General features: G+C 49.0%; 1 protein-coding gene and 1 long non-coding RNA gene across 4 annotated transcripts in view; one reads left to right on the top strand and one right to left on the bottom strand.

Annotated features, from left to right (window-relative positions):
• Positions 1-21,990, bottom strand: part of LOC109282052 (uncharacterized) — a 194,884-nt gene that overhangs the window by 160,100 nt on the left and 12,794 nt on the right. The gene's annotated exons all lie outside the window — the stretch shown is intronic.
• Positions 2,386-20,214, top strand: LOC102559971 (uncharacterized). The gene is made up of 12 exons (XM_059717277.1): positions 2,386-2,505; positions 5,032-5,379; positions 5,997-6,326; positions 8,362-8,479; positions 8,785-8,927; positions 11,972-12,109; positions 14,638-14,985; positions 15,603-15,932; positions 16,324-16,396; positions 17,436-17,548; positions 18,315-18,370; positions 19,195-20,214. The coding sequence occupies exons 1-12, from the start codon at positions 2,454-2,456 to the stop codon at positions 19,420-19,422; spliced, it is 2,277 nt and encodes a 758-aa protein (XP_059573260.1). The 5' UTR covers positions 2,386-2,453; the 3' UTR covers positions 19,423-20,214.

The raw sequence follows: 21,990 nt of genomic DNA, 5'->3' as shown, positions 1-21,990 counted from the left end.
CTCCCTTGCCTGCAAGCTGGCCTCTGGTGCCACCACTGCAGTACAGGCAGAAGAGATGCAGAGATGAAGTGGAAGAGTGTGGGGGTGGCAAAATCAGAACTACATAACAAGGAAATGGGGGACAAGGGACCGCTACCAGGGAAAGGATGCTCCAGCAAACACACACAAGTTGAGAGGAAAAGGTGGAGGGAGGTGGTGAAGGAGGGGAAAAGGGCCAGGTACCCCGGGATCCCCTTCCCATTCTAGCAGGGAAAGGGCCTTATGACAACTGGGAAGAGGACTGCACTTCACCCTATGGTGGAAGACAAAAAACCACTGCAGTCCATGACAGTCCAACACGGAGGAAACATTTGTTCGAGGACAACAAAATCCTTCTTGGTTCCAGGTGGTGATTTCAAACAGCTCTGAAGCACGGGATTATCTGATGCCTTCCACTGGACAGAGCGACCTTCCACTCACGGCAATCTATAAATCCCATGACACCAAGCAGTGAGATGAACTAGCCCCAGCTCCTTATTCTCCTTGAAGGGAAAGGAAATGCCGCTGCATCTCTGGGCTGAGAGATCCTTTGCCTCTTTCTAGCTTTTCCATGGGATTTACAGATATACAGCACAGAGTTGAAACGGCCCTCAGAGGTCGCCTAATCTGTTCCTCTGCACATACATGACCCAAGACTGGCCAGCAACAAGGACTCTGGGTCAGCACTGGATGGATCACACATGGTCATGTCCATCTGACACAGCCAGAGTTTGCTCCCTAGTAAAGTTCGCTCTGTGCAAACCCGCAGCACAAGACACTGTGCACAGGTCACCTGCAGTCCCAGTCAAGCACAGGCTAAACTGTATTCCTAACTTGGTACGAGGGGAAAGGGCTTCACATGTCCACAGTGTCTGAAACCAAGAGCGTCCCACGTGGCTAATCCAGGCAGCCATCGTCTCCTCTGAAAAAGAGACCAGGCAACACAGTAGGGCATCTCTCTGCCCCCCATCATCCCTGGATCACTGAGAAAGTGTCAGAGATGTTGAGTTAACAAAGTCTGTGGCTTTCTTAAAGAGGAACAACCCCACAAGATGTGCCAAGATGAAAGAGAAGTCAACCTTTTCACCTTTCTTCAGAAGAGTGCACTCCAGGAAACAGCCCTGGTGCAGGCAACGGGGGAAACGCTGCACAACTTGCACTGGCATGCCTGGAGACAATGGCACTGGCTCAGTGGAGAACAGCAAAATACAGAGAAAGACACCCATCGAAAATGGTGGATTTCACACTGGTGGGAAGAATCCAGCTCATTGTGAGTCGGGCAGCAGAAGCAGTTACCGCACTGTTCAAAGCTGTCTGTGAAATGAGGTTATAGGGTCCCAGTCAAGGGACTCATGCCCCACCACTCTCCTCCACTGCAAGAATGACTAGTGAACAGCAACATCAGCCAAAATGGCTGAGGACAGATGGTCACAGGTGTTGACTCTCCTCTGGCCAGTGAGACATGGCCCCTTCAGTGCAGGTTCAAGTCATGCCAGTTGTGGCCAGGAGAAAGAAAGATGCCACCGCTGCTATCTATGCTGAGACTGGAGATCAAAGGGCTTCATTTTCTTCTCCATGAAGAATGTAAGGGGAGATGTCCTTATGCCATGCACAGCACAGCAAGGGGTAGAAAGCACTAAAGGGACCCTCAGCACCAGCCCTCCTGCACCAAACTAAGGAGCTGGGATGAAAGTAGTGCCCTTGCAAGAAAGACCCTGCCTGATCTCTTGGCACCTGCAGAGGAATTCAGGGTGGCGTCCTCCATGAGGCAATGGCATAAAGAGGACCAGGCAAGGCCAAGACCTACTTCGACCTAAGGTCCAGTGCTTGTTAAACTGGTCTAAAGGGGAAGCTGTACTGCCAGTGACTATACCTGATAGCTGTCTATACAGTCCAATAATTTAATTCAAAGTCCTTTGCCTGTTAAAAGGAATAGATTCAGAGTCTCAGAACAGGAGCAGCAGCAATTTCCACACCTGTCATCCCAGGGTCAGCAGCATCAGAGGTGGTTACAGGAGGCTCATTCAACCCTTATGAGGAGTTTCCCAAACATAAAAATAGCACAGGATAAAAAGTCTGCCCCTTCCCACTCAAGGAAGCTTAGAGCCCAAGATGCTAGCCTCTCTCCCCATCACTCGGGGAAGTGAAGTAAATAGATACCCTCAGCACAAAGGTGAACCATGATGCCATCCAGGGCCCCTCCCTCCTGGATTGCCTGAGCTCTGCTGATGGCAGCCACTTCCCCAAATGCACAATATGATATGGTTGAAACATCAGTTTTGTTGCAAAATATGCTGATGAGTTTCCATGACAAAACAAAGCCCCGGACACGTCCTGCTGTGGCGTCAGCATCAATAAGAGACGCCCACTACAACTCCAACCCACTTTCCATTCTGCGCTGCAGAGATGAGGCTCTTCTGTGCTTAGAGGCAGGCATGGAGTGGAGACCCCGGCTCCTGCTGCTGTGGCTGGGCCTCTGCATCCCAGGTAAGAGGAGAGGGGATTTGATATCTTGTGGGTTGCCAGGGGCTGGAGGGATTTTCTGTCCCAGTCTCATCAGACACACAGCAAGACGGGTTGCTATCAGAACGCTGCAAGATGTCTGGGAACCCTGACAGCCAGGCCGAGCTGTATCCTCAGCTGGACTAAATCACTGTGCTGCAATTACAGTCATTGGAGATACCCCTCATGGACACCCGCTGGGGTCTGGGGGCTCCAGGTTCAATGGGCAAACACTGCTGAGCACACAGCAACCCAGCCTAAATGCCTCCCTGCATCCACAAGAAGTGCCAGCAAGTCACTGCACAGGCAGGCAGGAAGGGCTCCAGGTACTTATTTCACAGCCCCTAAAATATCTCCCTGGGTTTGTTTCCCTTAAGGTGCTTCTGTGGGACCTCCCAGGACTTTCCATGGATCTGCCCTGTCCTAGGTATAGCAAGGGGTAATATGGACCCAACACAGCTCTGTCACCCCAGACAGTAGCTGGGCATAGAGCTGAAGGTGTGCACGGCCCTGCGCTGTTAGTGAGGCAGAAACAGGACCCGATTCAGCCCAGGAGCACCTTTGCGGGAGGAAAGCCGCCGCATAGGAAGTGGGGGATGCCTTTGGGAGACATCAAGGAAGAGCAAATTTGTTGTGGACTACTTGTGAGAAACACTGGAAATGACATAACTAAGGTTGCAGCAGATTTCCCATATTTTTAGACACTCCCCAGAAAGGACATGGTGGAGAGTCTGTTACTGCAGCCCTCTTCTCCCTGTGCCTCCCGCTCTCACCTCTTCGTGGAGCATCTCTCCTCCAAAGCCCCCGCTCAGATTGAAACACCTCGAACTCTAAACCGGTCACCAAAGAGCCCGTGGGGAGTGCGTGCAAGTGGAAACACCACAAACAGCATATAGTCACTGCCAAGAAACCACCACCACCCCCCTGCCCTTCAAAAGCAATTTTAGCTAAAACCACTGCCCAAGCACTTCCTCGTCTCTGGGGTGTAACAGTTTCCTCTTCACTGCAGCTCTCCCCTTCCTGCCTCTGACCATCCCCTCAGCCCTCTCTGCCACCTGTCACATGTAGAAAATGACATGGCAGCCATGGGAAGCCCAGATTACAGAGATAGAAACTACTGTAATTCTGGCCCACACCAAGTAAACCTAGTGATTTCTGGCACCTTCTTCCCATTTATGCCAGAGAAAAAGGGTAAGAGCATGATTTTATTGCCCGAGGCAGTTCCCACCGCCTAAACTGCAAGCAGCAGTTTGGAGGGCCGGATTTGCAGAACAGTTCGGCCCTCTCCAGGAGAACGGGTTTAAAACAACACCACCAATACTGGTCTTCAGTGCGAGACTGGGCTGTTCTCTTATCTCCGTTTGCCTTCTGTAGACAATTCAGCATCTCATTAGATAACACTTACCATCCCCCAACTGAAGATTTTCAGATGGCCAAAATCCAGTGTTTTCACTTAAAAGCTGCAAAAAAGTTGAAAACGCAAATGGGAAAAAAACCAAACTCCTTCTCCCGCTGCACTAGACTCACTCCACAGCTCCAATCGAGGACACGTAAAAGGAGGCTGAGATTTCAATTTTTTGCTTGGTAGCTGCTGAAAGTTTGCCCCCAGCTGTCCTAGAGTCAGACTAGTGGGTCCCTTTCTGGGTTAGTCCCCCAGGAATACTGCACTACACAAGACAGGGCATGTGCATCAACTTCCTGCAGTCAGGGACACCCCTCTCCCTACACTCCTCAATATTCATACCACTCTACCCAACAAGCGTGAATGAGGCATATGAAAATGTGGCAGTGGAAACAGCAGGTTTTGGATATTACAGCAACAGTCCAGAAAAAGGAAAAAAAAAAAAGAACAAGCACAAGAGCCTATGGGCACCACGGCCATCCCCATGCCAGAGCAGAGAAACAGCCAGCTCATATTAAGGCACCTTATTCACTCACATGGGAGTTAAGTCAGGAATAACCTCAGTGGGGTGCATGGAAATAACTAGTGAGATACTGGTATGAGACCAGAACAAGACCCACGAAATCTGAGGGTGTTTTGCTTTGAGTTGGTTTGAAAGGTAAAATACATTCACAGTGTTTTTCTTCTTTGACACTGCAGCCTCTGATGGCACTTGGATCTACTGATCCAGATGCAGCTGCACTGGCTACACTGGAGCTTGTTTGCAGCTCACAATACGCACACGGGAGAGGGCGGAGATGGCACAGGGAGCTCACACCACTCAAGACACTGTGGATGCAGCAAATCCTCAAAGGAAAAGAGACTAAAACCTGGGGAGCACTCAGGTGTGCAGGGGGCACAGCAGCAAACACAGTGGGAGGTCACATTTGTGAAGCAGTTGCCGGCAGGGAGCTGGGGGATGAACTGAACGCGCTGCTCGTCCTGAGCCCGCTCTGTTCCTCCCGGCCCTGGTGTTTGTGCTGTGTTCAAATCGAATGCTGGAGCACGAGGCTCCCAAGAGCGGGGAAGCTCCGGCACAGCCCTCACTGATGCAGCTTTGTGTTTTCCAGGACTCGAACCCCAAGAGTACGTCACTGTGGAGACCAGAAAGGAAGGACAGACCCTCTCTGTCCAGTGTCCCTATAACCAAGGGCAATACAGAAACCAAATGAAAGGCTGGTACCAGCTAAGAGGTAGAACACATTATCTTTTAGTCAGTACCCAATACACCACTCAGGGAGATTATCAAAAGAAGGTCACTGTTGAAAGAACCACGATACAGGACGACACCGACAAGGGGGTTGTAAACATCACCATGAAGATGCTCCGGATGCAGGACGCAGGAATGTACTCGTGCGCAATATTTTTCCGTAATGACTGGTACCCTGTAAAGAACATTCAATTGTGGGTTTCTAAGCGTGAGTACATTTCTTACAAAGTAAACCCCATTCCTTCCTTACCAGCTTTCACCTTACCTACTGCACTTGATATCAACTTCTCCCAGTTTCCTCCCTGTCTCCTACCCGGCACATACCTTTGTCCCTCTTTCTTGTCTCACACAAGCAACCAGCCTGGATCACAAGGGAGCTGAGGGATTCAGCCAGGAGGTTCCTGGTTCTGCTTCTTCAGAAATAATTCTTCATTCTTCTCTTCAACCCCCAGGACATGGTCCAGTTGCTGCTAAGATTTTTTCCAAGACGAGCCCTGATGAAGGATGTCTTGCTTTCAAATATTTATCTAACTCCATCCCAACTCTGCAGTTAGTCTCTTAAAATATATCACCGTAAGAAACCCTTGCCTCTCTTCTAAGATGGTCTCAGGGCGACTGTCTGCCTTCTCCTTAGTTGGCTTGCAGGGCACTTCACACTGAAATCTCCCCTTTGAGCTCACCCCGATCACAACTGAACAGATGTTGGTGAAAGCAGTTAGGCCAGGGAAGACTTTGCCCGTCCATCTGTGTATTATTCACAGCAAATTTCTCTCATCCCCAGACTTGTCAGTTGGATCCTACTGACCATGCGTGATGTTTTCTTAGGTGTCCAGGAACACAGAGCTGTGGAGGGACAGAATCTCACAGTCTGGTGTCCATACAGCGCACGGGACTACAGCGAAAAGGGGAAAGCCTGGTGCCGATACACGGACAAGGGAAAGTGCGATGTTTTGGTCAGCACGTACGCCAGCCGTGTGAGCTATCAATATCAAGGCCAGGCTAAAAGAACCACAATACTCGACAACACTCAAGACAGGACTGTGGCCATCACCATGGAGAAGCTACAAGCAGGTGATTCTGGTGTCTACTGGTGCGCACTTTACAACCCTCCTCACCTTTACCAACTACTTGAAGTTCAGTTGGCTGTTTCCAAGGGTAAGCAAGTGTTTGTCAGAAATAAATGTGGTTGACTACAGTGTCTGGCTTCCCCTTCCCACTCCCTCCAGCTCTCTGCTCCCAAGTGTGTATCACCTCCCAGATTATTCCTGCCCCAACTTTTACACCACGCACTTCTCTCAGGAGCAGCGCTGGGAGCACGATCATAGACTAGCTTCACGTCGCTCCCTCGCCGTTGTTACCTGTTTTGTTTTACCTATTCCAAGCAGGTTGGCCTGATGCGGCGGTGACAGCCTGCCTGGGTATACCCCCTTTCTGGTGTACTGCATATGTTCCCCAGTCCTCTGCTTCCTTGCATCTAAACACCTCCATAGCAGCTGAATTCCTCTTCTCCACTACAGCTAGTGCAGATATGACTACGTACACAGGACTGAACAAGTGTGCAATGTGAAATGTTTACAACAGCTCTAATTTCCAGCAATTTCTGAAATACAGAGAATATTTATTCTAAGTTAGAGAGAATAGATGCATTGACATGAAGAGACACGTGGCTTTCTAAAGACCTGCCATTGAGGATGGCAGCAAAGCAATACAGAAGGGTACCCAGGATTGATAAAAGCCAGAAGAGAACAAGGGAGCCACGGAAGGCACAGACAGAAGTGCAGCAGCTCCCTGCTTTAACTCATAGCGCTTCACAGGAGGTGCCAGGATTACAGCAATCCCCTGGACCCAACAGACGTTCCCTGTTGATTCCTGGGGGTTGGGTGATCAGATGCAGTTTAGAGATGGGGGGCTCTAATCCACCTGCCCTACCCTCCAGTGCATGCCAACACAAGTTACTGAAGGTGCTCCACTTCAGAGCCCCATCATCTAAACCCTCATGTTATGGGGGGTTCAGATCGTCACAGGATCAAGCCCTTTTAAAGCGCCCTGCAGCGATGCACTTGTACTTCATTATGGCTACACAGTGCTTTGAGGGGCCAGATCATCACTTCTGTCTGCACACCTCCCCTCTGCGGAGTCCTCTTCTCACAAGAAGAGCTATTATCACGGCCTTAAGGGTCTTGCTGGTCAGGAGCCCAAGCAGGATGAGAGGCCAGGAGCTGGGCAAACATTGTCACTTGTCTGTGCGCAGAATGGATCATTTCCTCTGTGTGCTCCACTGCCTGTAGGGATATCCAGGCAACTGCTTTACTTATTTATAAAACTCTGTGGACAAATCTCTCTTTGCTGATGGGGACATCCAACACGTGATGCTAACTGCTTGCTTCTCCCCAGCTTCCCATGAGAACAGTATTAAAGCAGGGTTTTTAGTGCATCATATTATGCGAGAAGATCTGCACTCAAGAGCAGTCCCTAGACCTGCTGCTTGTTGCTGGTCAGCACCCACGTTTGACCAAATGTTAAAGAAGAGGCAGAGCTCAGTCAGACGCTACCTTGGAAAGCAACTAAAAAGAAGGCTTTCAGGGCTCAGGCCAAGGGCTAATAAGCTCTTGGCAACCCTAATTTTTTACAGTTATAAACTAGGTTTGAACTGCTTGGGGAAGCAACCCCACGCATAGAAGACTCATTATGACAGTCTATTATTTATGCTTGCACATTTCTTGGGCAGATGCTGAAAATGGAAGACACCGCAAGGTCAAGTCCTCAGCTGGTGTAGTGTAGCATGGCACGGCACCAGATTTTGGAGGAGCTGCACTGATGTGCACTAGCTTGTTGTTTCAGGGATATCTGTTGAGATTGCTAGCCTGAGTAACCTGGAGCATGAGGCAGGATGCCCATCACGCTCTCTTCTCTCTTAAATGGGATGTCTGTTGAATCTCCCAGCATCTAGAGATAACTTCACTGCAGTCTCCAACAAACATCAGACAGAAGAGGTGCCTCTTCGCTTCCTGAAAGCAAGTTTACACTCGGCCATAAAGTAGATGCATTTATCTCCTCACTGGGGAAAAGCACAAAACACGGTTTCTTGGACAGTTGCTCCGATGATGAGCACGAGTAACAAGGAGCGCAAAGAGGGGAGATATGCAGCTTGCTTCATTGCATCGCAGACCTCACTGGGCTTTACTTGCAGGTTTAACTATGGAAAACATCTCAACTACTCCATACACTGGCCCTGCCTTGAACTCCTCAACACCCGACTCCAGGAACGATGGGGAACCACCGAACAGCAAGCTCCCCTTCAGTGTCAGGTAAACTCTGTTGTTTTTTCTGAGGAGGTGAGTTTTGGCTTCCTATAAACCGCAATACAATGATTTCCATTGCTACCAAAGGAGAAAAAAGGAGTTGTAACCTATGTCAAGCAGAGAGATCCCTGCTGCAAACTAATGGCATGCAAAGAATGGGATTTAAATCCCATGCACAGGGTGCACCTTTGTTCCCCCCTGCACAGTAAAGGAGCCGCGCAGCGCTCCCACGTGACAGTCACTCATAATGTCTCTTCTGAAGGCCTCCTCTTCCTTGTCAGCTCACTCCCCTCTCCTTCTTTCCAATCCAGCTCATGGCTTATCCTCCTGCTTGAGTTCCTGACCAGCAAGACACTGATGGCCGTGACAACAGCTCTTCTCGTGAGAAGACGACTGTGCAGAGAGGAGGCACCCAAAGTAGTCAGAAGCCTTGATTTCATGGTGCCACAGAGCAGCAGGGCTTAAAGCAGGACTGACGCTCGGTTGGACCCAGGATGCTTGGGGAAATTCCTCATGGTCTTTGCTAATGCTGGCAGCCATGAAACCAATATTTAACTAGTAGCTTCTGCCAGTGATGCTGCTGTCATGAGCCAGGACCCAGACATGTTATCATCTCATCTAGTCCTTCACTGAGTAGAGTTCATCCCTACAGGAGTCCAGGTACACTGAGAAGCATGCCCAAGTGCTTGGCCACAGGGTTTCTGGGAGGACAGAGAGGCCTTGTACACAGGATTAAAAAAGTCAGTTCTGACCCAAATGCACCCCCATGAATGGGGGTGGGGAGTGTCACACTGGAACTGGAAAAAGTTTGCAAAGAAATACAAGACAATGGCCATCCTCCCATCCACCTTATCTAACTGCTTTGCAGAGATGGGCTAAGCCAGCCCTTTTTAAAAGATTTTTTGCACCAGTTGCAGAAAGAGTTAAGCCAATCCTCTCCTTATTGGGCCACAGCACACACTGCCCATCACAGACACGATTTTTGCCAGAGAGCTCTCCTCCGTTCATTGCAAGGCAACACAACAGCAGAAAGTGGCACTAGAGACATACCAAAAGGGAACATGTCTTGAGAAACCTGGAAGATCCCCTTGCCTGGTGCCTCTTCTACACACTGAATCCAAGGGTTAGCAAACTATGCAGCCTGCTAACTAGGCTTCCTGTCACTAAAGGCCCCAGGGATGTTGGCTAAACTCTCTTATCAGCTCTGCACCCGATAGCAGAGCGGTTCCTTACCACAGGGGAGAAGTCACGTACTGCTTCCCTCACTGTGCCGACTGGTCCAGGCCACTATGCCTCTACTCAAGCACGTTCTCTTGCACATCCCCAGCAAGGGGAGGCCTCTCCTGGGTGGCCTACAGAAGACCTGAGTTAGTCACATACTCAGCACAGCTGTGTTCATTGTGACCTCCTTACTTAGCTGCAAATAAATATCAGTAAAATCTGAATAGTCGTGGTTTCTGTTTCCCCTGGGTCAGAAGCAGGATCACGCTTTCCCTGCAAAACGAGTGCTGTGGGTCTTGGCTCACTGGGTGTAGCATAATTTGAGAATCACACAGGAGCCCTGCAGAAGGGAAAAATATTAACAATGCAGGAACACAGGACTGCAAGGAGCCTCCTGGACAATTCACACCAGGCCCTTATTGTTTGCTAGCAGCCATATACCCAAGGAACCTAAATCACCTCTTCAAACCTTCACACACATCTACAAGGAACAAAATCTGAAGCATCAGGAACACCTGGTGACGTGCCATTGGTATAAAAGGAGGGGAGATGAGGGAGCCGCTGATGCCCTGCCACTGGAACAGCAGGGAAATAGGCAAGATGGACTCACAAGGTTTCAGTGTAGGCTCCTTACAAGTGTCACTACAGGGTACCCGCCTCGAGTCCTACTAGCGCCAGAAACCTCCTACCTCTCCCCTACTCGGTAGTCTCACCTGCCACATCTTGATGTCAAAATTAATAGGACATGCTGCACAGAGGGAAAGGCACACTTTTGAAGAGGTCTTGTCTGAGGATCCCCACATCCACATCCCAATTGTGATCTCTCTCAGCCCTCTAGCTCAATGCCCACTGCTCATGGCCACAAGCTCCTGGCTCAGCTCTGGTCATGCCCTGTGACCGCCAGTTCCAGAACCCGCAATAGGTGCTATGCAGGCAACCAGGGGCCACGAATCCTGCTTTCCCCTGCCGGCCTCCTACTTTACAGTTCAGGTGAGCTCGGCCTCATGTGGCCACAGAGCATACTTCAGTCCTTACCCTCCGTCCTTTCAGTGGAACTTCGAGTTCGGGGTGTCCCCAGTCATGCCCTTTCAGTGGTCTCCACCTCCCCTGCAGCCACAGCCCGGCCCTCCAGGGGAAAATGAAAACCACGAAATGCAAGTACCAGTCCCGGTTCAAACAAATGTGTTGCACGAGGTTCATCACACCACGTGGTGGCGGGTCCAAGTAGAAAGAAAAACAAACCAGAAGGTGCCTGGGGTACTTGCTTTCTATGCAGATCCCTGCTTCTCTTCACTCAGGGTTGCCTCCTGAGTGCTCTCACCCCAGTCTGGCCTCCAGTCCTCAAACCCCACAGACAACGGGCTGTCCCTGGTGGCTTCCAGTCAGACTCTGCCCCTCCCTAGACTGAGGTGTGGGCTTAGACAGACCTCTCTGGGTCACATGTCCCTTCTCCTTGCACCCCGGGGCCACTAAACTTGGCCTGAACCTGAACCATCTTGCCTCAAGCTCCCCTGCCTGCTAGTTGGCCTCTGGTGTCACCACCGGAGTACAGGCAGAAGAGATGCAGAGATGAAGTGCAAGGGGGGTGGCAAAATCAGAACTGCAAGGAGCTGGGATGAAAGTAGTGCCATTCACAGAAAGACCCTGCCTGATCTCTTGGCACCTGCAGAGGAATTCAGCGTGGCGTCCTCCATGAGGCAATGGCATAAAGAGGACCAAGCAAGGACAAAACCTACTTTGACCTAAGGTCCAGTGCTTGTTAAACTGGTCTAAAGGGAAACTGTACTGCCAGTGACTATACCTGATAGCTGTCTATACAGTCCAATAATTTAATTCAAAGTCCTTTGCCTGTTAAAAGGAATAGATTCAGAGTCCCAGAACAGGAGCAGCAGCAATTTCCACACCTGTCATCCCAGGGTCAGCAGCATCAGAGGTGGTTACAGGAGGCTCATTCAACCCTTATGAGGAGTTTCCCAAACATAAAAATAGCACAGGATAAAAAGTCTGCCCCTTCCCACTCAAGGAAGCTTAGAGCCCAAGATGCTAGCCTCTCTCCCCATCACTCGGGGAAGTGAAGTAAATAGATACCCTCAGCACAAAGTTGAACCGTGATGCCATCCAGGGCCCCTCCCTCCTGGATTGCCTGAGCTCTGCTGATGGCAGCCACTTCCCCAAATGCACAATATGATATGGTTGAAACATCAGTTTTGTTGCAAAATATGCTGATGAGTTTCCATGACAAAACAAAGCCCCGGACACGTCCTCCTGTGGCGTCAGCATCAATAAGAGACGCCCACTACAACTCCAACCCACTTTCCATTCTGCGCTGCAGAGATGAGGCTCTTCTGTGCTTAGAGGCAGGCATGGAGTGGAGACCCCGGCTCCTGCTGCTGTGGCTGGGCCTCTGCATCCCAGGTAAGAGGAGAGGGGATTTGATATCTTGTGGGTTGCCAGGGGCTGGAGGGATTTTCTGTCCCAGTCTCATCAGACACACAGCAAGACGGGTTGCTATCAGAACGCTGCAAGATGTCTGGGAACCCTGACAGCCAGGCCGAGCTGTATCCTCAGCTGGACTAAATCACTGTGCTGCAATTACAGTCATTGGAGATACCCCTCATGGACACCCGCTGGGGTCTGGGGGCTCCAGGTTCAATGGGCAAACACTGCTGAGCACACAGCAACCCAGCCTAAATGCCTCCCTGCATCCACAAGAAGTGCCAGCAAGTCACTGCACAGGCAGGCAGGAAGGGCTCCAGGTACTTATTTCACAGCCCCTAAAATATCTCCCTGGGTTTGTTTCCCTTAAGGTGCTTCTGTGGGACCTCCCAGGACTTTCCATGGATCTGCCCTGTCCTAGGTATAGCAAGGGGTAATATGGACCCAACACAGCTCTGTCACCCCAGACAGCAGCTGGGCATAGAGCTGAAGGTGTGCACGGCCCTGCGCTGTTAGTGAGGCAGAAACAGGACCCGATTCAGCCCAGGAGCACCTTTGCGGGAGGAAAGCCGCCGCATAGGAAGTGGGGGATGCCTTTGGGAGACATCAAGGAAGAGCAAATTTGTTGTGGACTATTTGTGAGAAACACTGGAAATGACATAACTAAGGTTGCAGCAGATTTCCCATATTTTTAGACACTCCCCAGAAAGGACATGGTGGAGAGTCTGTTACTGCAGCCCTCTTCTCCCTGTGCCTCCCGCTCTCACCTCTTCGTGGAGCATCTCTCCTCCAAAGCCCCCGCTCAGATTGAAACACCTCGAACTCTAAACCGGTCACCAAAGAGCCCGTGGGGAGTGCGTGCAAGTGGAAACACCACAAACAGCATATAGTCACTGCCAAGAAACTACCACCACCCCCCTGCCCTTCAAAAGCAATTTTAGCTAAAACCACTGCCCAAGCACTTCCTCGTCTCTGGGGTATAACAGTTTCCTCTTCACTGCAGAGCTCTCCCCTTCCTGCCTCTGACCATCCCCTCAGCCCTCTCTGCCACCTGTCACATGTAGAAAATGACATGGCAGCCATGGGAAGCCCAGATTACAGAGATAGAAACTACTGTAATTCTGGCCCACACCAAGTAAACCTAGTGATTTCTGGCACCTTCTTCCCATTTATGCCAGAGAAAAAGGGTAAGAGCATGATTTTATTGCCCGAGGCAGTTCCCACCGCCTAAACTGCAAGCAGCAGTTTGGAGGGCCGGATTTGCAGAACAGTTCGGCCCTCTCCAGGAGAACGGGTTTAAAACAACGCCACCAATACTGGTCTTCAGTGCGAGACTGGGCTGTTCTCTTATCTCCGTTTGCCTTCTGTAGACAATTCAGCATCTCATTAGATAACACTTACCATCCCCCAACTGAAGATTTTCAGATGGCCAAAATCCAGTGTTTTCACTTAAAAGCTGCAAAAAAGTTGAAAACGCAAATGGGAAAAAAACCAAACTCCTTCTCCCGCTGCACTAGACTCACTCCACAGCTCCAATCGAGGACACGTAAAAGGAGGCTGAGATTTCAATTTTTTGCTTGGTAGCTGCTGAAAGTTTGCCCCCAGCTGTCCTAGAGTCAGACTAGTGGGTCCCTTTCTGGGTTAGTCCCCCAGGAATACTGCACTACACAAGACAGGGCATGTGCATCAACTTCCTGCAGTCAGGGACACCCCTCTCCCTACACTCCTCAATATTCATACCACTCTACCCAACAAGCGTGAATGAGGCATATGAAAATGTGGCAGTGGAAACAGCAGGTTTTGGATATTACAGCAACAGTCCAGAAAAAGGAAAAAAAAAAAAGAACAAGCACAAGAGCCTATGGGCACCACGGCCATCCCCATGCCAGAGCAGAGAAACAGCCAGCTCATATTAAGGCACCTTATTCACTCACATGGGAGTTAAGTCAGGAATAACCTCAGTGGGGTGCATGGAAATAACTAGTGAGATACTGGTATGAGACCAGAACAAGACCCACGAAATCTGAGGGTGTTTTGCTTTGAGTTGGTTTGAAAGGTAAAATACATTCACAGTGTTTTTCTTCTTTGACACTGCAGCCTCTGATGGCACTTGGATCTACTGATCCAGATGCAGCTGCACTGGCTACACTGGAGCTTGTTTGCAGCTCACAATACGCACACGGGAGAGGGCGGAGATGGCACAGGGAGCTCACACCACTCAAGACACTGTGGATGCAGCAAATCCTCAAAGGAAAAGAGACTAAAACCTGGGGAGCACTCAGGTGTGCAGGGGGCACAGCAGCAAACACAGTGGGAGGTCACATTTGTGAAGCAGTTGCCGGCAGGGAGCTGGGGGATGAACTGAACGCGCTGCTCGTCCTGAGCCCGCTCTGTTCCTCCCGGCCCTGGTGTTTGTGCTGTGTTCAAATCGAATGCTGGAGCGCGAGGCTCCCAAGAGTGGGGAAGCTCCGGCACAGCCCTCACTGATGCAGCTTTGTGTTTTCCAGGACTCGAACCCCAAGAGTACGTCACTGTGGAGACCAGAAAGGAAGGACAGACCCTCTCTGTCCAGTGTCCCTATAACCAAGGGCAATACAGAAACCAAATGAAAGGCTGGTACCAGCTAAGAGGTAGAACACATTATCTTTTAGTCAGTACCCAATACACCACTCAGGGAGATTATCAAAAGAAGGTCACTGTTGAAAGAACCACGATACAGGACGACACCGACAAGGGGGTTGTAAACATCACCATGAAGATGCTCCGGATGCAGGACACAGGAATGTACTCGTGCGCAATATTTTTCCGTAATGACTGGTACCCTGTAAAGAACATTCAATTGTGGGTTTCTAAGCGTGAGTACATTTCTTACAAAGTAAACCCCATTCCTTCCTTACCAGCTTTCACCTTACCTACTGCACTTGATATCAACTTCTCCCAGTTTCCTCCCTGTCTCCTACCCGGCACATACCTTTGTCCCTCTTTCTTGTCTCACACAAGCAACCAGCCTGGATCACAAGGGAGCTGAGGGATTCAGCCAGGAGGTTCCTGGTTCTGCTTCTTCAGAAATAATTCTTCATTCTTCTCTTCAACCCCCAGGACATGGTCCAGTTGCTGCTAAGATTTTTTCCAAGACGAGCCCTGATGAAGGATGTCTTGCTTTCAAATATTTATCTAACTCCATCCCAACTCTGCAGTTAGTCTCGTAAAATATATCACCGTAAGAAACCCTTGCCTCTCTTCTAAGATGGTCTCAGGGCGACTGTCTGCCTTCTCCTTAGTTGGCTTGCAGGGCACTTCACACTGAAATCTTCCCTTCGAGCTCACCCCGATCACAACTGAACAGATGTTGGTGAAAGCAGTTAGACCAGGGAAGAATTTGCCCGTCCATCTGTGTATCATTCACAGCAAATTTCTCTCATCCCCAGACTTGTCAGCTGGATCCTACTGACCATGCGTGATGTTTTCTTAGGTGTCCAGGAACACAGAGCTGTGGAGGGACAGAATCTCACAGTCCGGTGTCCATACAGCGCACGGGACTACAGCGAAAAGGGGAAAGCCTGGTGCCGATACACGGACAAGGGAAAGTGCGATGTTTTGGTCAGCACGTACGCCAGCCGTGTGAGCTATCAATATCAAGGCCAGGCTAAAAGAACCACAATACTCGACAACACTCAAGACAGGACTGTGGCCATCACCATGGAGAAGCTACAAGCAGGTGATTCTGGTGTCTACTGGTGCGCACTTTACAACCCTCCTCACCTTTACCAACTACTTGAAGTTCAGTTGGCTGTTTCCAAGGGTAAGCAAGTGTTTGTCAGAAATAAATGTGGTTGACTACAGTGTCTGGCTTCCCCTTCCCACTCCCTCCAGCTCTCTGCTCCCAAGTGTGTATCACCTCCCAGATTATTCCTGCCCCAACTTTTACACCACGCACTTCTCTCAGGAGCAGCGCTGGGAGCACAATCATAGACTGGCTTCACATCGCTCCCTTGCCATTGTTACCTGTTTTGTTTTACCTATTCCAAGCAGGTTGGCCTGATGCGGCGGTGACAGCCTGCCTGGGTTGGCCACTCTTGCCTGGCACCTGTGGGGCTGCAGTGGCAGGAAACTGTATCGGGTAACAGCTGGAGTTTCAAAGACCTGAACTGTTGAAAGTGTCCAATTGTTCCACTCTACATTTGTATTTGCAGCTCCAGCTACAAGCACAAGTCACACAACACCCATCATCACTACTAGCCCAGGAGCCAGCACACCAAGCAGCAGGTAAGGCTTCGAGCTCCCTCTCAAAGAAAGCCTCTGTGTTTGTGAATCAGCCCATAGTTACTGAAGTCTCATCCAATGTGTACTTTTCTCTCTTGGAGACCATAGTCTTTAGGTATTCTGAAGCCTTTTCCTTAGCATGGGGCTGGACAAGGCAGACCTTGTTTAAAAGGTACCAAATAGGTACCTTTTCCCTCGTACCTTCCACCCTCCAGCTGCTTCCCTGGATTAAGTCACCCAGGATAAAATGGGAAGGTGAAAGTTGAGTGCCAGCCTCAGTGGGAATTTACTTATCTAGTCACTACGTCATCGGTAACCCTTTTGACTTGCTGCTCTTTGGAGCAAGAGAAATGACTCCAGATGTGCTATGCTAAACCTAAATGATCCTCTCCATCAATCATTAAAAAGAGCTAACTTGCCTTTTCCCCACTCCCGACTCCCCAAGCTGGCCAGCAATCACCAGTAAAAGCTGCAAGAGCCCCAGTAAATACTACGCCATTAGCATTCCACCTTTACTCAGCTTAGTATTTGAATCAACTTGGTCTCTTCTTTAATATCTGTATCACTTGTGTTGAGGTAGCTCCTCAGAGCCCCCAGTCATGCATCACGGACACAGAGCAAAGAAACAGTTTCTGTCCCAATGAATCTGCAGCTGTGCTTGGAACAAAAGTTTGCTCTCACAAGCCTGTAGAGACATTCAGTGCCTGCACCATGTACGAAACAACACTGGTGGGGTTGAACATTCATATCCGTGTCACTTAATGAGAACAAGCCCTATAGGTGGGTGAGTTATCCCAGCCTTTTGTCCAGGTGCCCACTCGGTGTGTGTTAAGGGTGAGAGTAGACAAGGTTCCTTGGGTGAATTTGATATCTTTTATTAGACCAACCCAAATGGTTGGAGAATAGTTATTAAGCAAGCTTTCGGGTTCAAAAACCCTTCGTCAGGCTAAGGAAGCTCCAGCAGTTGCAGGGAAGGGTGAGAGGAAGAATTCTGCCTTCCTTCTATCTTCTAACAGTGAACATACATCATCTGCTTCTTCAGGCATCCCTTAAGTGATACCCTCTTCATCATCTTCGGTGTGGTCCTGGGAGTCCTCCTTGCCCTGGCACTTACCAGCTCAGTAATACTGTACATCAGGCAGAAGAAGAAGAGAGGTAAGTGGAGGGCTGTTGGTGCCACATGTGGCCGTGCTGTTGCTAACCTCCTGCCAGCCTGAGCAGCTCTGGAGAACATAAGGCAGGCAGAGCTTGGGAGCAGCAGCACTGAGGGCTCCCATCATGATCACTTCCACCTCACAACCAGGAGGAGCACACCAAGGATGGATCTGTGTCTCTGGACCAGCAAGCCCCTAGGCTCCACTTGCTTACTCCCTTCCACACTATCTAGACTCCTCGATTCCATTTTGGTGTCCAGGCCACTGTCCCTGTGCACAAGCCCATCACTGCAATATGTTGCAGCACATGAAAAAGCAAGAATTCGTAGCATGTACATGAGCCCTCTGTAATCCAAACACAGCAAGGGAATGACTACCTCCGAGCAAACTACTCTGACACTTTGTAGAGAGTCTTCATGAAACTTCTCTGTAAAAAAGCCTACATTCTGAGCCTGAACTACTTGAAAGTTTCCCCTCTCACCTCTGTGTGATCCTTGCATAAAAGGACCATGCAAAATGGTTTGGTTTTGAAAAGAATAACATAGTATGTGTAGATACTGAAGCAACGAGATATCAAACTCATGTTTAATGGGAGAGGCATCAGCAAGGGGTTGTTTGTTCCCCCTCTTAAGTAGACGCAACACAAGTAACAAAGAACACTGAGTCAGCCAGTGCACTTTGCGGCCTTCACCTATATTTGTGTCCTATGAGACATACCCAGGACTAAGTGGGATTTGCATTTCTAACGCATTCAATCTTGTCTTAAGGAAAAGGTGGTGAACAAGCTGAAGGCATCTATGACAAACCTGGGAATCCCACAGTGGTAAGAGCTACTTCCTACCTTGGTATTAGCATGGGAATTGAATAAATAAGAACAGCTGCAAGAGGTCAGATCAAAGGTCCATCTAGACCAGAATAGGCTTTAGTAGAAGAGTATAGGAAACAATACGTGCTGAGTAAACTGCCATATCCTCACAGCAGTCCTACGTTTGGCAATATCCTGTGGTTAAACCCATGACTCATGTATTTAACAGCCCCAGATGGACCTAACTCAAACTGCTTGTGGAGCATTTTCTGGGGGGCTGGGGGAAAATGGCTAATTCCACGGCACTGGCTTTTCCTCGTTTCCAGCTGCTGGACTGCATTCAAAACCATAAAGTGCAATTGCTGTAGTTACCATGAGGAAGTCTTTGCAAACAAAGTAGGGAGGTTGTCCTTTGGGTTGACTGTGAAGGGGAGTGCCAGTGAAATGGCCTCCATATTAAAATCAGGCCACATTATGACAAAATCTGGGAATGCCAACAGTACCAGTATTAAATGCAGCACAGAGAAAGAGAGCAGTGATCCAGATGGTAATGGGACCAAATAGCAATTGTGCTGTAGAGTGGGCAGAAGCAGTCACTTTAATGCCACGGAGAGAGCAAACCTGGCATCACTTAGAAGGCAAAGTTGAAAGGATGAAGTGACAGTAGGCATCAGGAAAGGAGAACAGTGAACAAGGCTCACTCTTGCCCCACCTTCCCCAGGACAGTGGGTAACATTACTCATTACTCCATTTCCTCCCTATCTAAATGACTCTTATTCCTTTGGGCATCTACTGTGTAGATATGAAAGATGATGATAAGTAATTGCCTTTTCTGTGCCCAGCTGCAGGATGTTGGCAAAATGGAAGATCCCAAGGATGACAAAGAGGGGACATCCCAAGACCCAAAATATGCTATCTTGAACTTTAAATCCCAAACCAGCCCAAATGAATCCATCTACGCCAACGTTGAGCCAAGTCAGGCTCCAGTTACACACAACAATTTTCCTACTGAGCCTGTGGAATATGCCATCATTGCATTAAAGCCATTACCACCAGCTTCCAAAGAATGAGCGCGCCCTGAATTACCCATTCTTCCCAGGGTATAAAAAACTGAACTGGACTAATGCTGGAGATGGATTGCATCTGTGTAACTGCACACAGGGAACAGAGTTAAGTCATTGCTATAATTCAGGGGCAGGCAATTATTTTGGGCAGAGGGCCACTTACTGAGTTTTGGCAAGCCATCGAGGGCCGCATGACAGGCAGCCCAGGGCAGATAAATATTAATTTTCTAAAATTTTTAGGGGCCGTGCAGGCCAGATAGAATGGCCTGGCGGGCCAAATCCAGCCCCCAGACTGCATTTTGCCCACCCCTGCTATAATTGAATATATGCATTCAAAACCTGCCTCATGTCAGAGGCCTGCTGGGAATTTCATCAGAAGTAGTTGTGCGGTGGCTCTTGGAGTGGCAGCTGGAGAAAGATGGACTTTTTTTTTCCTTCCAATTAATTTAATAGCAATTCTACGGCCATGGATGGGGCAGATTTTTCAAAACATGCCCCGCTTTAGCTGGTGGGAGCCCAGTTTCACTGCAAATAGAAGTCTTGATATGGTGTCTGGCTTTGAAGAAAATGAAGGAAATACCTGAGGAGTCATCTAGAAGACCTACGGCTGGGCAAATATTTTTGCAAGCTTCCAAGCCCACTAAAGCATCATGTGGCTGAGACTCAGAGTCAAATGCTATTGGATTCATCTTCTACTTGGAGAGTGGGAGAAAATGAGCAGTTAGCAACATGCAGATAGACTGATGGTGGGTGCAACATGTCTTGCTGAACATACCTGCAATAAATAGCTTGAGCATGTTTTGCAGAGGTGCTGTGCTATACTACAGACAGCCCAATGACTCTTTCCCATCTTAGAAGGTCCATATTATATGAATCAAAGTACCGGAGTACTCTTACAATGGCTAAACCGATATGTTTAAACATACTAGTTTGAAAAATGCCTAAGGAGCCCTGATGTAGTGACCTGCCTGCATAATGTAGATACATGGGCAACAGGCTTTTGGAAAGAAACTAAATATTTGTTACCTAGAGAAGATGGAGGAGAGACAAGAGAATAGTCTTTCAATATGTTAGATGATGTTGCAAAGAAGAAGGTTGAAACTATTCTCCATTCCCACAGGGGATAGGACAAGAGCAAATAGGCTTAAATTACACTAGAGACATTTAAATTAGAAATGCTATCTTAACGATTGCTTAACTATACCATACAAGCATGGGCATGGATTATTTCAGGGGTTGTGGGATCCATCACTGGAGGTTTTCTAAGAGCAGGTTTAACAAATATCTGCCAGGAATGGTTTAGGTATGGTTGATCGTGTCCTGGGGCAGGGGGATGGGATAAGACCAGGTTACCTCTTGTAGTCCTTTCCCACCTTATATTCTATGATTTTAGCAAAAGCAACGTGTATGCGAGTTAAGGGGATGGGCTTGGAGTTGTGTGTGTGTGTGTGTGTGCACGCGCGCAGGCTCGGAGGTGTGTGTGTGTGTGTGTGTGTGTGTGTGTGTGTGTGTGTGTGTGCGCGCGCGCGCTTTGTACATGTCCTGTTATGGCAGGAACGTAATTAAAGTGGCTGCTCTGACTAATGATAAGGAGCATCTCAAAAGTCATGCCCTGAGTATTATACAATTCTCTTCACAACTTTAATACCCAACTTGTCCATAGATTTGGGACATTTATCAAGTGCATTTATCAAGTCAGCTCACTGCAAATAGATCATATCACCTAGTATAGATAAAAGTTACAGACCCCACTTCCAGACTGCTGCAGACCCACCGCCACCCAGCATGCCCCCACTAAAAGTGGGCAAGTCGTTCTGTCTGCAACTCTTTATGTTAGTCAACACTGTCTGCTCGTTTGACTTCTACAATACCCAAGCTGGTTACTCAAGCCAAGTTAGTGGGGAATAAGGACAGCCCAGGGAAACCAATGAAGAGGCTTCCAGGTAAAAAAAAACCCTGGATGGATTCACACATCCAAGGGGAAGGAAGGAAGAATAGGGGCACTGGGGGCCTTTATGAACAGAAGGGTCTCTCCTGTAGTGCCTGGAAGGACAGGCACGGGGAAAGCCTGCGCAAGCAGCAGCAGTGAGGAAGGAAATGATGTTATGTTGTAACAAAGAAATAGAGGAAGAAGTAGTAGTATAAGCACAGAGGGCTGATTTCAGCATCAGGTGATGGACCCAGAAGACCAAGAGGAAGTGGGAGCTGCCAAGGGCCAACTAATGAAGGATGTAGGTGCACTGGTGAGTCAAAAGATCAAGCTGAAATGCAGATTTTATTTATGGGAAACTGGGGTGAATCTGACCCTGGCTAGCAGGGTTCCAGAGCTGTTATAAGCACACAGGCCTGGAAGAGACTTTGCTGCTCCTCAAGCCCAGGTCCCTACTTTCTCTGGAAAGTCTGCTCCAGAACCTCTTTACATGTTATTCTTCCTCTATTTTCCACCCTAGATTTATTCATAGGGATCTGTGCTGGTGCCTACACATTGTCCTTTAAAATCAAACTAGTTTGTTTCCCCCACTGGTGTTAAACCTCAAATATTTATATGCAGCAGCAGCACCTCTTTCTCCGCCT

Source organism: Alligator mississippiensis, chromosome 14 (assembly GCF_030867095.1).
Source record: "Alligator mississippiensis isolate rAllMis1 chromosome 14, rAllMis1, whole genome shotgun sequence".
Classification (NCBI taxonomy): Eukaryota; Metazoa; Chordata; order Crocodylia; family Alligatoridae; genus Alligator; species Alligator mississippiensis.
Note: the sequence above shows the minus strand (reverse complement) of the source record. Positions and strands in the feature narration are given on the sequence as shown.

Excerpts from the sequence above, each read along its gene's own strand:
- LOC102559971 (XM_059717277.1), top strand. The coding sequence starts at position 2,454 with ATGGAGTGGAGACCCCGGCTCCTGCTGCTGTGGCTGGGCCTCTGCATC. Across the intron at positions 8,480-8,784 it reads AAGCTCCCCTTCAGTGTCAG|CTCATGGCTTATCCTCCTGC; the intron begins GTAAACTCTGTT and ends TTTCCAATCCAG. Across the intron at positions 16,397-17,435 it reads GCCAGCACACCAAGCAGCAG|GCATCCCTTAAGTGATACCC; the intron begins GTAAGGCTTCGA and ends CTGCTTCTTCAG.